At 52.0% G+C, this 12,532-nt stretch overlaps 6 protein-coding genes across 6 annotated transcripts; 2 read left to right on the top strand and 4 right to left on the bottom strand.

Annotated features, from left to right (window-relative positions):
- Positions 1–195: 195 nt before the first annotated feature.
- ASPVEDRAFT_220058 (uncharacterized protein) lies at positions 196–1,143 on the top strand. The gene is made up of 3 exons (XM_040809481.1): positions 196–623; positions 688–775; positions 830–1,143. Exons 1-3 carry the CDS (start codon positions 363–365, stop codon positions 976–978), a joined length of 498 nt encoding a protein of 165 aa, XP_040661904.1. The 5' UTR covers positions 196–362; the 3' UTR covers positions 979–1,143.
- ASPVEDRAFT_35483 (uncharacterized protein) lies at positions 992–3,245 on the bottom strand. Its single transcript, XM_040811002.1, has 2 exons — positions 3,131–3,245; positions 992–3,053 (listed from the first exon to the last, which is right to left on the bottom strand). The coding sequence occupies exons 1-2, from the start codon at positions 3,183–3,185 to the stop codon at positions 1,309–1,311; spliced, it is 1,800 nt and encodes a 599-aa protein (XP_040661903.1). The 5' UTR covers positions 3,186–3,245; the 3' UTR covers positions 992–1,308.
- A 386-nt stretch (positions 3,246–3,631) lies between these two features.
- Positions 3,632–5,461, bottom strand: ASPVEDRAFT_157357 (uncharacterized protein). The gene is made up of 5 exons (XM_040808541.1): positions 5,081–5,461; positions 4,937–5,023; positions 4,802–4,882; positions 4,185–4,749; positions 3,632–4,130 (listed from the first exon to the last, which is right to left on the bottom strand). The coding sequence occupies exons 1-5, from the start codon at positions 5,203–5,205 to the stop codon at positions 3,840–3,842; spliced, it is 1,149 nt and encodes a 382-aa protein (XP_040661902.1). The 5' UTR covers positions 5,206–5,461; the 3' UTR covers positions 3,632–3,839.
- Positions 5,462–6,747: 1,286 nt separating this feature from the next.
- ASPVEDRAFT_220021 (Zn(II)2Cys6 transcription factor domain-containing protein) lies at positions 6,748–8,452 on the top strand. Its single transcript, XM_040809480.1, has 3 exons — positions 6,748–7,232; positions 7,300–7,466; positions 7,521–8,452. Exons 1-3 carry the CDS (start codon positions 6,913–6,915, stop codon positions 8,294–8,296), a joined length of 1,263 nt encoding a protein of 420 aa, XP_040661901.1. The 5' UTR covers positions 6,748–6,912; the 3' UTR covers positions 8,297–8,452.
- On the bottom strand, positions 8,453–10,052 carry ASPVEDRAFT_219967 (uncharacterized protein). Its single transcript, XM_040809479.1, has 2 exons — positions 9,763–10,052; positions 8,453–9,701 (listed from the first exon to the last, which is right to left on the bottom strand). Exons 1-2 carry the CDS (start codon positions 9,888–9,890, stop codon positions 8,609–8,611), a joined length of 1,221 nt encoding a protein of 406 aa, XP_040661900.1. The 5' UTR covers positions 9,891–10,052; the 3' UTR covers positions 8,453–8,608.
- ASPVEDRAFT_219956 (uncharacterized protein) lies at positions 9,703–11,339 on the bottom strand. The gene has a single exon (XM_040809478.1). It carries the CDS (start codon positions 11,110–11,112, stop codon positions 9,961–9,963), a length of 1,152 nt encoding a protein of 383 aa, XP_040661899.1. The 5' UTR covers positions 11,113–11,339; the 3' UTR covers positions 9,703–9,960.
- Positions 11,340–12,532: the final 1,193 nt, after the last annotated feature.

Raw genomic sequence — 12,532 nt, 5'->3', positions numbered from 1 at the left:
AAGCAAGTAACGCATGCCCCGCAGCCATCCTGGTTCATCTCTGGGTAGTTGTTCGCGTCGACCAGTTTAAACAGCTGTACTGGTGAACAACTCGGACAGCAGACCGATCTAGCAACTGCAACAAGGCAGAGTCGATCCAGTGGAGCTGGCGCTTGCATCTGCTTTCTTGATGGCCACTAGCCTTGCCGCAGACGCAGTGCGGCGCTGCTCTGCCACGGACTTTGTGTCATCGGCCCATTTAAAAGGCCCAATCAGGCGGTTTTCCTTGAGGGAGCCGTGTCTTAGGGCATCTTTACAATAAGATATTACATTAACTTTCACAACCTCTCTCCTCTGCTTTCGTTTTCTATCTTGATCGCGAAATGGCCACTGATATTCCAGGTCGCTCTGCCAATGCCGCGCATGTTCGCCGCTTCATTACGGACGTGCTTGTATCGGACTACTACACAGACCCCACCTTTGCCAGTGAAACAGCGCGTGCATGGCGAATAGGCCGCGGTTCTGAGCTCCATGATGCAAAGCAGAAATGCTTCGAAGACCTTTTTGGTGCTGAGATAGGATTCTGCCTGTATAGGAGTGTTCTTGAAGCGAGAGATAAGACGTGGCAGAGTTCCCGTATTGGCGTACTTATTACCTGTAGGTCTCGGCTTATAACCTTTATTTGCTAACGGGCTATCTTTGATGAAGTGCTTACCTTACTCAGGGGGTGTCTTTCTGTCGCCTCTTCTGTCCTTTTGGACTTTATATCAGAATCGGCCCGCGTCTTCAGATACTCGTGAGTGGACTCCTGCGCAGCCTGGATGTTGTTAACAGCTTATTCCCTGGGTAGCCTTGTTTACTCTTTTAATACATGGCGCTCTTTTGATGGGTCATGCCTGCTTGCGGCCCAAGGGGAGCTATATAAGCCTGGTGATGGGCCTTGTTAGTTTTGGTGCTTACGTTCTGCTTTGGTCTAGGAGAGTCATGTATACCTGTTGAGATTTAGTGATAGGTTGATTGATTGCCTTATAGTATATATATAAGTTGCTTAACTCTATTAATACTCAGCTGTTTAATTAAATTAGTCTCTATATAATTATCTTTAAAAAGCAGGCTGGTTTCACAACGTCTTGCTGAATACTCTTGCATGGGATAAATGCATAGAACAGCCTCTTTGTTTACTCTGGTATATATGACCATAGGGTGTGGAAAACAGGGCTTCCCGTCCGCTTTGGCGAGGCATCTTTGGCATGCCATAACACCTGGCGGTTCTCAGTATCAAGCTCAAGAAACTCGGGGAAGTTTCCAGATGGACTTCAGGAATTGTCCCTAAGCAGCCTTTATTTTCCTCCCGAGGCTAGATACTCGCCCCTTCCACTCCTCCACCAGCCCCGCGTAATCCCCTGGCTGATGCGGTACGAACAGATTCCTCCACCAGGACCCCTTTCTCGCCGTGCGCAGTCCCAAATCTCTAAGCAGCATATCCAAATAGGGGAGGACCTCAAAGACAAAATCCGCATTCCGCGACCCATGATTTGTTGGTGACCGCAGAGCAACAAATTCAGAGTGCAGTGTTGCCTCGCGGAGTGCAGACTTTTTGTCCTGCGGATGGTGTCGCGTGAGTTCGGGGGCATGGTTCAGGTAGACGAGCGCCCACAGAGCTTGCACTTCGGCGACAAGTGGTGTGTTGAAGGTGGCTACGGTTCCGAGGATAGCGATGCTGTGGTCATCCCATAGCTCCGGGGGAACCATGAAGCGCGCGAGACGGAAGGGGTGCAGGACTATCTCGTCGACATGTTGGCCCTGCGCGTCCTTTGTGCGGTACATCCTTCTGGCTGGGGCGGTTTGGAGCATGGGCAGGCGAGTGTAAAGCTCCTGGCGGGTGTCTTGCACGAGGTCCTGCTGGTCCACCAAGTTAGCGACCCATGGAAAGCCAAGGTCCCGTTCAATCCCATCCGGCAAGAAGCGAATGCCCGGAGACGCTTTCCAGCCCGTGCATAGAATGAGTCCTCTTGTGGGCAGCCTCTCCTGGTTGGACAAAACAACCGTCTTCCGCTCGAGTCGCTCGACATCAGCAATGTGCACCTTGACCAACCCCCGCCGAACCAGGCCAAAGAAATCCCCCGGGAAGTTCAAAATCGCCACCGCAGTCCCCGCCCAAATCATCTTATACGAGGGCCGTAACTTGGCCGTCTCCTCATGATCCTGGTACCGATTCGTCCGCAGCATATCCCACTCGAGCGAAGCCCAGAACAGACGCACGATCATCCGGCCGAGCCACGTGCCATGCAAGAATCGGCGGATCGGATTACTCGCCCAGATGCATGGGCTAAATACGCCCAGTGCCCGTATAAGAGGGAGGCTCTCGAGGAGGAGGTTCAACGGTGAGAAGACAGCGGCGGGAGTCATCCACGAGGGGCCAGCCCCGGACGCTCGGATGATCCAGTTTACCTGGTGGCCCTGGGATGCGCAGGTGTAGACGGCGTCCCAGGCGGATTTGCCCCCGCCGAGGATTGCGATTGGTGCTGTGCAGTCATCACCAGCTGGCTTGTTGGCGAAGAGGGTGTTTTGATAGTGAGCAAACTCCTTGACGTGAAACAGCGCCGCACCGAACGAGCCCTGTCCGTCGAACATAGGGATCCGCGGTTGTGATGTAAGCCCCGTTGCTAGAATGAGTTTCCGCGTCGTCCATATAGCTTCCTCCCCGGCTGCTGCTGTTGTGCATTGAATAGTCCACACTCCAACTTCCTCAGCATACTCCACAGTCTCCACCTTGCAATTGAATCTGACCCTCTCATGAATCCCGAAATGGTCCGCGTACGCTTTCAGATACTGATGAACTGCTCTCCCGGACATATGTTCACCGGGCTTCACAAGACCAGCCACGGCAGTAGCCTTCTGGATGGGAAAATCGCTATACACGTACGACTCCACTCGGTTATTCGTCCGGAGTCCTTCGTATACCCGCTCTTCGGCCCAAACACCGCCCACCGATGCGGCTGAATCTAGAACGACGAGATTAATGCTGGGATCGAGCGAGAGGGCGGTTTTGGCGGCGGCGAGGCCGTGCCAGCCTATTACAACGAGTTAGGGGTGATGACAATTGGGAGCCGTGGGTTGTAGACGTGGAGGGAAAGAAAGTGTCATGTACCCGCGCCAATAATAACCAGGTCAGCTACTTTCGGCTCCATCTGTATTAGACCCATTCTGCTTGATTCAGGATGTTCGGGAAATAGGCTCTCGTTGAGCGAGAACTTGGGTTGGCTGTCAAAAAAAAAAGCGAAATGCAGGGAGCGCACCGTCAGCATATAAATGCGTCTTCTTCAGTCTAGTGCTATTTTCCCGCCAGCTCTTGTACATTTTGCCCTGCCGGACACTTATCGAACGGCCTGGATACAGAAACATTGACCAACCAAGGGCCCGGACGTGTCCGCACGGGCTTCACCCCGCCCTCGAAGGCTCAGCTCCCTTTCCCAATCAGCAGATATTGGACATTATTCACTAGTATAGTGCGGCTGAGCTGACAAAGTGACGTGGCTGGGCTTAATCCAGTTGATTCAATCCCTTGTCTTCTCGCGAAGTGCTGGAGCAAAATATGCATGAGATCTCTTGGTATCTGAGTTTCTACTTGTATTGGCTCCTTGTGTTATCGCACCACCTAAGCCTGTTACTGCATAACTCATGAGTCGCAATATGCACCACTCTACTAACAAAATCACTAATCTACAAGAATCCGCTGCCACATTGACTAGTAAGACGGCATATGCTAAACAGAATTGGCATTGGTTTTCAGGAGACAAGGCATATCTTAGGAAATGTACTAGTAGACTAGTGATAGTTGTCCTTTGCAGTCTACAAGATTAAGCCTCTTTCCTAGGTGAAATGATGCTCGGGTGAGGCGGCGCGTCAATATGACCAGCTTTCCGTGTCAGGGGCACGTCAGCAGCCGTGAGGGTCAAATCATATTTGCCGTGAAAGATGAAGTTCATTGGGAACCCAGGGTTGAAGGCCACTGCCGTATCAATCCGGTCCATGTCCTCTTTGGATAGCTCGATTCCGAGTGCTTCAACGTTTGCTTTCAAGTGCTCGATCTTTCTCTGCCCGATGATTGGGAAGACATATGGCGACTTGTGGAGGAGATATGCAAGGGCCTGCGGAAGAAGTCAGTCCTTATGCCCGGCTAGTACACGTTGGAAGCACCATACCACAGCCGGAAGACTCGTATTCTTGCTCTTCGCTACCTTATCCAGGGTGTCCGAGACGCGAATCTCATCCTCAGTCATTGCATCATCAGATCGGCCTCCACTACTAAGCTCTCGAGCTTCAGGAGACTTCAACTTTCCCTGGGCCAGGGGCCCCCATGGGGCAGTGCCCATTCCCTGGTCTCGGCACATGGGGACGATTTCGCTCTCCATATCACGATGCAGCGGGTTCCACAGCCCTTGGTAGACAGAAAAGGGCCGCAGGCCATTGGCACGGGCGTAATCGTTGGCCTTGACAACAATCCAGGCGGGTGTGTCCGATACACCAAGATACAGAACCTTTCCAGCCGAAAGCAGTGAATTCAGTCCGTGCATGACCTCTTCAACACCGCTCGTGAAGTCCCACCAGTGCACATAGAGCAGATCAATATAGTCGGTCCGGAGGTGCTTTAAGCTGTAGTTCACCGACACTTTCAGCGATTTCATCGAGTTGCCAACAAAATTGGATTGGATTCGCTCAGTTTCGAGGTGGGCGTCGCGGAAACCAGTCGTGTATTTGGTGGCGATGCTTTTTGATGGTTAGTATATATACATAAATGAATAATAATAAAAAAACATACACCATCTGCTCGCGGTTTGCGCGGCTTTCCATCCACTCACCAATCCATCTCTCAGAATCACCTTGCTGGTAATTATTCGCCCTATGCAAACATGTTAGACAGCCCACCAGATAATATGTACAAATTGTGACATACGTATCGATGAAATTCCCGCCCATGTTGTAAAATTCATCCATCAACGCAAATGCTTCATCTTTTTTACATTTGCCCATGAAGTGCTCCCTATGAAAGGTTATTTTAAATCCCAAAGACCTAGTTAGTCTCTGAGAATGAACTCACCATCCCTCACCAAAGCTCATTCCTCCCAAACACAAAGGAGAAACCTTGACGCCCGCAGTTGGAGCGAGCACTCGATGATACCCCAACGGGGTTTTTGGCTTAGGTGCGAAGGTCCAGAAAGACATTTTATCAGATGATGAAAGCGAAAAGATGGCAAAAGTTCGGGCTCTCAAACGATGTTGAACTTGGGTTAGAATTGCCAGAAGACGAGGCTCCGCCGGTCTTTATACATCTTCATTGCCCTTGAGAACATCGTGTACGTATATCAAACGGAGAAGTCGGAAAGCTCCAAGGCTTCTCGTGGATTAACTCCGAAGCATAGATATTTCATGAATACTAAAAGACTGTCAGCAGTGTGCGCTAGCTTGTCATCAACACGAGATTTGTCGAAAGCTAGGTGCGAAGGTGAGGTGATTCAGAATTCAATGGCAAGTAAGCCACTCAGATTCGTGAGGCTTGCTTACAACGGCTGCAGCTCCGTGCTGTAGACCGTTAGCCTGACCACGGCGCTGCCCTACTCCTGTAATCAAGACCAATCATGCATTTGGACCTGTGGTCGGGGGCAGATGATGACTCGTAGGTGCACGCTATTGAAGTTGGTGGTATAGGCCACATCGGAATGTTTGATATAATCTATCAGATGGTAGAATGCTGAGAAGGCTGGTTCCTAACAAAGCAACTACCATACTCATTATCTGAGTAAGTTAATTAGTATATAATTTTCTTATTAGTAGAGTAATATATATATTTAAAAGTAGCTTGGAACCGTTTGTTAGAAGCTTTCTGTTTAGAGAGCTTGAGCAGTGCTGTTTAATAAGATAATTTGGAACCAAGCTAAATAATAGGCAAGGAACCTATTCTAATACCTATCAACTCTTCCAAAACCTAATCAAGTCATGGTTTATATAGCACATTACAAGAATAGCTTCTTTACTATTGTTATATAGTGCTTTAACTAATAGAGCGCTAATGGATGCCCTTTCTGTTCCTAATATAAAGGGTTAGCCTGTTGCAGTTAACAAGGAAGAAAAATATAGTTATCTGGTAGGCCTTGAATCAAGCTTACTTTCTACGTGAGTCTAGAGATAAATAACTCCATCTAAGATAAATCGAGCATGATTGGTGTCTTAGTAGTTAGCATATCTTACAGGGTTCTTACAGCTTGAGAAAGTTTATTAATCAGTTTTTTACCAAAACCATGGATTAAGAGATGTCGCTGTCGCGTTTTGTAGTCTAGCAGCTCCTCGTTGCCTCTAGTGCTTTCAGCAAATGTAGGTCCTGGTCAAGTAGTAAAGGCTGTCTATCGCGCACTCACCCTAATTACCCTGATCTCACCCAAGTCGCGCAACCATAATCTCACCTGGGGCAGCACCCTCCCAACTTTTGGCCACGCTTCGCACGCCGGCTGGTTAGTAGTATGGTGGGTGACCACATGCGAATCCCAGCTGTCGTATGCTCTGTTTTTATTATATAAAATTTTTTTAGCTCTCCAGGCGAAGTGACCTACCAAGGAATTGAACCACGGAATCCTGCATCAAACCCAATGGTTATTTCATATATCTCTAAGATAAATAAATAACTGAATACATAAATAATAACATGGTCTGTTCCGGTCCGAGTTCTCTGTCAATTTGCGGCTTTAGGAGGTGGGGAGATCAGCACCGAGAAGCCTTGCCCTAGTTGGGGGTCCAGTTTGCGTCTCTCGGGAGCGTGTGGGGAGCTACTCATGGTCATCTGTTGACAACACATGCCTTAAATGCAGGGGAACCGGGTACAGTCAGACTCAGTCGGTGACTATAGCATCTTATCTCGGTTGGTTGTCCATCGCCCTCATGTTTCGCACTCCACCAGCTGGCGGCCCTGTACATCCTCCCCAGAAGGGTCGGGTTCTAGATTCGGACCTCCCCTCACAAGACATCCGACAGCAAACCAGGACGCCCAACTCCCGTGCTCGGCAGATGCAGTCAGGGGTCGAGCGATCGGACTCGAGCGAGCAGCTAGTGAGGCGGCGCAGGCCTCGGTGCTCAAGAGCCTGTGAGCCATGCCGCATCCGAAAAGTGCGCTGCATAGCTGGAGTCAATGGCTCCCTCCCCTGCGAGAGGTGCAGAACCATGGACGTGAAGTGCGTAATTCGGCAGAGATTTGTACAGAGGTGCGTCTTTCGAGTCCCTGCTATCCGGCTTCTTTTGCGGCTGGACTGACTTCTCCCCTTCAAGCAGCGCATATCGGGTGAACAATTCATCGCGCAGGCCTTCCAGGTCCCTCGACGAGCACGCCGATCCCTTTTTAATGACAGCGTCGGATATTTTCCCCTCTATGGAGAGCCGGCAAACTCTAGTTAGTCCTCCAGACGACCTTGTATTCAAATCTAGTCCATCGCATCAAGGTGAGGAGGTACATCTCTGCCCTTTTGTCAGATCGGTTCTCTAACATGACATAGATCCCAGGGATGAGCTCCATCCGCAGGACTTGGGCTCGGGCTTGGGCCCAACCTGCGAGGAAAGCATTCGCACACCGGAATCGGCCCCAGAGATCGCATCCCACCCTCACCTCCACCCTCACTCTTCCACCCAACCGCGCCCATCAGACACCAGCGCCCAGACAAGCAGAGCAACCCGGGATATTCTCGCCCGGCTTGACTCTGAGATACTTGCCCTGTCGAGTGCCACGTTGCGCCAGTCCCTTATTCGACACCTGATGAGCCAGGTTCGAATCCTGATCAATACCATACGTCAGATCGAGCGTCTGGGCCCTGTAGGCGCCATAACCGACCCGTCCCGGAGATATTGGGGGCCTACCAGCCAAAGACATGGAATATGGGCGGATGCCGTGGAGAATGACAGCGACAGGAGGTGCAGAAACCCCGACAATTCCCATCCGTGGCCACCATCCATCGGATCGCACAAAACCGAAGGCTTCTTGTCTCAGAGCGATCCAGGGTATGGATTAGGCGCGGTGGGGCCAGACGGTAGTCGAGATGGCCCTGACCTCGGGACGACTTCGGTAGAGCCGGCGAGACCTGAGAGCACCTCGTCCGCAGGGGACGACGCGGCACGTCTCGAGAGTGGGATACGAGACCTGTTGGACGAGTTTTTAGACCCGATCCCACTGCCAGTCTCGGGGCCTGTCTCCTCTCAGCCCAAGTTGGGGCGAGGCGGCTACGGTGCATCTGCGCCTAACGTCGAGTTGGACGTCGAGTTGGACTTTTGGAGTTGAGAAGCCGCGACGGAATTCTACCAAGAGAATAGATAAAAAAAAAGAAATTAAGGCGACATATTTTCTACTGGTACTGAATGGTTGGGTCGCTGTAGGGTCGGTGCACTCTGCGCACCTGAACGATGTCCAGAATGAGATATTGACCATGATCACAAAGAATGATTCGATGATTCGACATTCGAGATGGACAATTGTTTAGAGCGATATCTCGATTGTGCGTGGTTTCTTACGTACTAGTCAGCCGCCCAAGATGAGCCATACAAAACAGCGGAGGCACACTAGATCTGAGCACTCCGAATGATATTCGCAAGTTCAATCGCCCTGCTTTAACTGTGATAAAGACTGTGCCATCTGCGAGACGCAGCGCCACTGGGAGCCGCATCGTAGCAGAACCGCCTCGTAGAGACCGACAAGACTACTGAGATTACAAGCACATACAGAACGCCCGTCCATCAGCTCCCGCCCCCCATGCTCCAGCCAATGTCGGAAGGGTTCATCCTGCTCCATTCCAAATAGCTCAAACGACTCTAAGCTGTCGCTGGCTGCTTGCAAGCTGGAGCCCATGGAACAGGCATCGCAGACTTGAACTGAGCGAGCATAGGCCCACACCACGAGGCCGGCCTCGTACAGGGCAATCGAGGCAATGAGCCCTATGTGTGGGATTGTCGAGGACGGGTTGTTGCCTTGCGTGTCCTGCTGGCAAAACTTGTCCCGCAACAGTTTCAGGATCTTGGCGGCATGCCAGACCGCCAACCTCGCATCCGGAGTCTGGACCCATCGTAAGGTGCTCGATTCGAGCTGTCTTCGGAAAGTGCCTGAGTATGGGCGCAGCCGGCTGTCGGTCGCTAGTTCTTTGAGTGTTTCCACATTGGCCGCTAGAACGATCTGCGAGAGGTGATACAGTGGGATAGCGCTGATCTCAAGCGTCTCCCTGTGACCCTTTGATGACAGCTCCGGGCCGAGTACCCTGTCTCTGTAGCCCTCCTTCCAAAGCGTCAGTTGCTTGGTCCAGAATTCGGAGCTCCGCGAGAAGCTGGCGGGCGTCTTGCTTTGCAAGTTCGACCGCACCCCTGCGGACTCTGTCCGGGACCGATGCCGCTGAGCGTCTTGCCAGAGCCATGCTTGCATCGCGCACAGTCCGTACAGGTACTCGTCCTCCAGGAGCGGGGGAAGGGTAGCACGGCAGTTCTGGTCCATGGCCTGATCGACCAAGTGCGTGAAATACATTGGATTCCGCTTTCTGGATTCGATCAGCTTCACTTTGTGCCATTCCTCCGCAGTCTGTGCCTCCCAGAGTCGTTCGGAACATGGCAGCGTGAGGCAGAACTCATCATATCTCAGCATCGGGCGGTATCCACGCAGGAAGTAGAAGTATATGTCTAGTCGAAACGCAAAGTAAGCTAGCCTAAAAGGGGACGCGTCAGTTTGATGGGTAAGATTTCGAAATGTTCGACCAGAGCTGCTACCTCTTCAAGGATTCCCGCCTAAGCCAGCTTGAGGGAATGGCGCCTTTGGCGTCATGGCGTGCGAGAATATACTGCTCATTAAACAGCCCGGCCTCCCTAAATACGGAAAGCATGATGCTGTGTTGCATATATGCTTCACTAAAGAATTGGTTGTCCTGGATATCGCATTAGTTGACAGCGTTATCACGCGCCGCAACGTCAATACAAAGTGGTAAAGGGGAGTAAATAGGGTGAAGGGTGCGCAATAAAGAAAAGTAAACGCTTACCGAGACCTGAAGCGTGAATATTGCATTCAGCAGCAAGGTCTGGTAGGTAGATACAGGCCAGCGCAACCCTACATCTTGCTTCGGCACCGGGCTGAACTGGGAATAGTCTCATGTTTAGTTGCACGCGCTGGAATTCTCGGGTGACTTGGTAACATACTAGTTTGTCTCGAAGCTTCTCAGTGATTTTCTTATGAATATCAAGGGCCGCGTCCATCCACGAGGGGATACCCGACTCCCACGCACCAATCATGGCCATGGTGTCTACCAGACCTTGGTCGTCTGTCTCTAGTTTGAACGTTGCCCTATGGACCACTGCCCACAGGCGGTGGAACTTGGCAAAGAAAATATCAATGCAGTGCTTGAGGGTTTGGAGCCCCAAAGGAAATAGGGACGGTGCAGCGGGCCTTGACGCCGTGTCGGAAGCCTCACTGTACAAAGGCAGGTTGTCTGGAGCCCATGCATCGCCATGCGATGACCATGAAAGGCCAGCTTCGTTAGTCGTGGATAGGAATGCTAGGCTGGAGTTGAAGATGCCGGAGGGGGCCGGAAGCCAAAGGTCCTGGGCACTAGAAGGCAACGCAGACTCCAGAAAAGTAGAGTCGAAAATATAGTCGAGTGTCTGTCTGTCAAGGTGGGAGGCTGGCGCGGTAGCACCAGCAGGCATTTCATCTTGGGATGGGCCATCAGGACATATCCTCCCGCGGACGGCGCCTGTCTCGTCAATAGATGAGACAGCTGTTGTGATGGCATGGGGTGAATCCGAAGTGACTGGTGGCCTTGGCAATGGCTGCTCTGGACTGGCCGTCGGAAGTGCGGCCTCCGCCCCAAGCGTCGACAATCGTGCAAAGGGCTCGACGCGATAGTTTTCGTCGGGACTCTGCGGCGAGACCGGCGGGTAAGCCGTCAAGTGCGCTGGCTCTGCTGGGATCTCTCGCGGGTGTTGAGATGCTGCCCTGTCCAGTGCTTCCCATGGTACGTCATTGGAGTTCAGAGTAGCAATGGACCCATTTCGCTCGGGTCCGGCGGGTGTTGGAAGATGAAACGATTGTGGAGGGGTGTGGCCACTCTGCCCTGCCAGCAGCATGGTATCAACGTCGAAGCATCCGTCGCCGCTCGGCTGGTCGTGCAGCAAGGCGGAAGTGTATAGGGAGGACTCTGTGGTATAAGCTGGCGTTTGCGGCTCGACTGGCACGGCAGCTCGGTCCTCAGCGGCTCGGGCCGGCTCGGTGGTGTTGCAGGGGTATTGGCAAAGGCTGTTTGACCGTTGACAGGCCTGGCAGGGGAGCTCCCCCGTGCAGGCGGCCTTGCGAGAGTGGCAGCGGTTGCAGGCAGCCACCACCCGGCGCCGGCGGCGACTGGTGCGGCGGGAGTTGGTCGACGAGTGCTGCGAGGCAACATGACGCTTGAGGACGTCCCTGGCAATGAGGAGACATCACGTCAGTAAATAGAAGCTGAGGGGGTGGATTGCTCACTGGCGACCATAGTTTTTGTGGCAAACGGGGCAATCGAACGGCTTCTGCAGCCTGTGCGACCGCAGATGGCGCTCCAGGTGTTCGTTGCGCCGGTAGGCCTTGTTGCAGCCCAGGACGGTGCAGACGTAGCCCCGGGCATCTTCGTGAGGGTCCATCGAAGCATCCAGGGCTGGCATTGTCAATGCAGGCTGGAGCGTCAGGAATGGGGGACGGAGAGGCAAGAGCTGAGAATCACCTCATCCGAGCGTTTCTACGTTTGTTTCCTATGGGCTCTTGGGCCAAGTGCGGGGTGCGGAGCGACACCCAAGATTGGAGTTGGAGAGCATCCATCGTAGTTGGCACTCCTTAAGGGCCACTAAGATTCGCAGGTTGTTAATGAGTAATGACCCGGGCGTCCGGTTGATCTTGTCATCCCGGGCGATCCAGCCATCCTGCGTGAGTTGATCCTCTACACTATTTTAGTTAGCTCGATCAACTCTATTCTGATACGATTGGTATAGCTCGAATGCTATGCTTAACTAGTTGGAGCCTGAGACTTTCGTTCTTCACAAAAACTTTCTGTCGAAATGCGGGCCCATGCGATGACTTGTATCATACCCAGCTGTACGGCCTCTCCGAGCTAGCCAACATGATTGACTAAATACTTTGAACAAGGCAAAATACGAGACTACCTAAATTAGGCCATTGCATGCAAAAGAAAGCCTTGGCCTTAACGACAACGAGGTAGCGGAGGGTATCCTTTGCACTCCTTTCTTTCGGGAGCATACGAGGCAGCAATAGACTGCGGTAAATTACCCCACTCGGCACGATGAAAATAAACGAGAATAACCATATAGTGAAAAGTATAATTTACCCCACATCATGCCGATTAAAGAAGAATGAACAACAGTATGCTGCTGACTCGGCTGAAGTCTAATTAGTTTGGTCTCCACCTCGCAAGTTGACCGAGTTGAACGAACCTGGGGAAACTATACGTCTGGTGCGTATGCATTATGCTGCATAAGGGAGATCGTGTCATCGGACACACAGGCA

The sequence above is a fragment of the Aspergillus versicolor genome (genome assembly GCF_001890125.1).
Source record: "Aspergillus versicolor CBS 583.65 unplaced genomic scaffold ASPVEscaffold_1, whole genome shotgun sequence".
NCBI classification, from domain to species: Eukaryota; Fungi; Ascomycota; class Eurotiomycetes; order Eurotiales; family Aspergillaceae; genus Aspergillus; species Aspergillus versicolor.
This window is presented reverse-complemented; position numbering and strand designations above follow the sequence as displayed.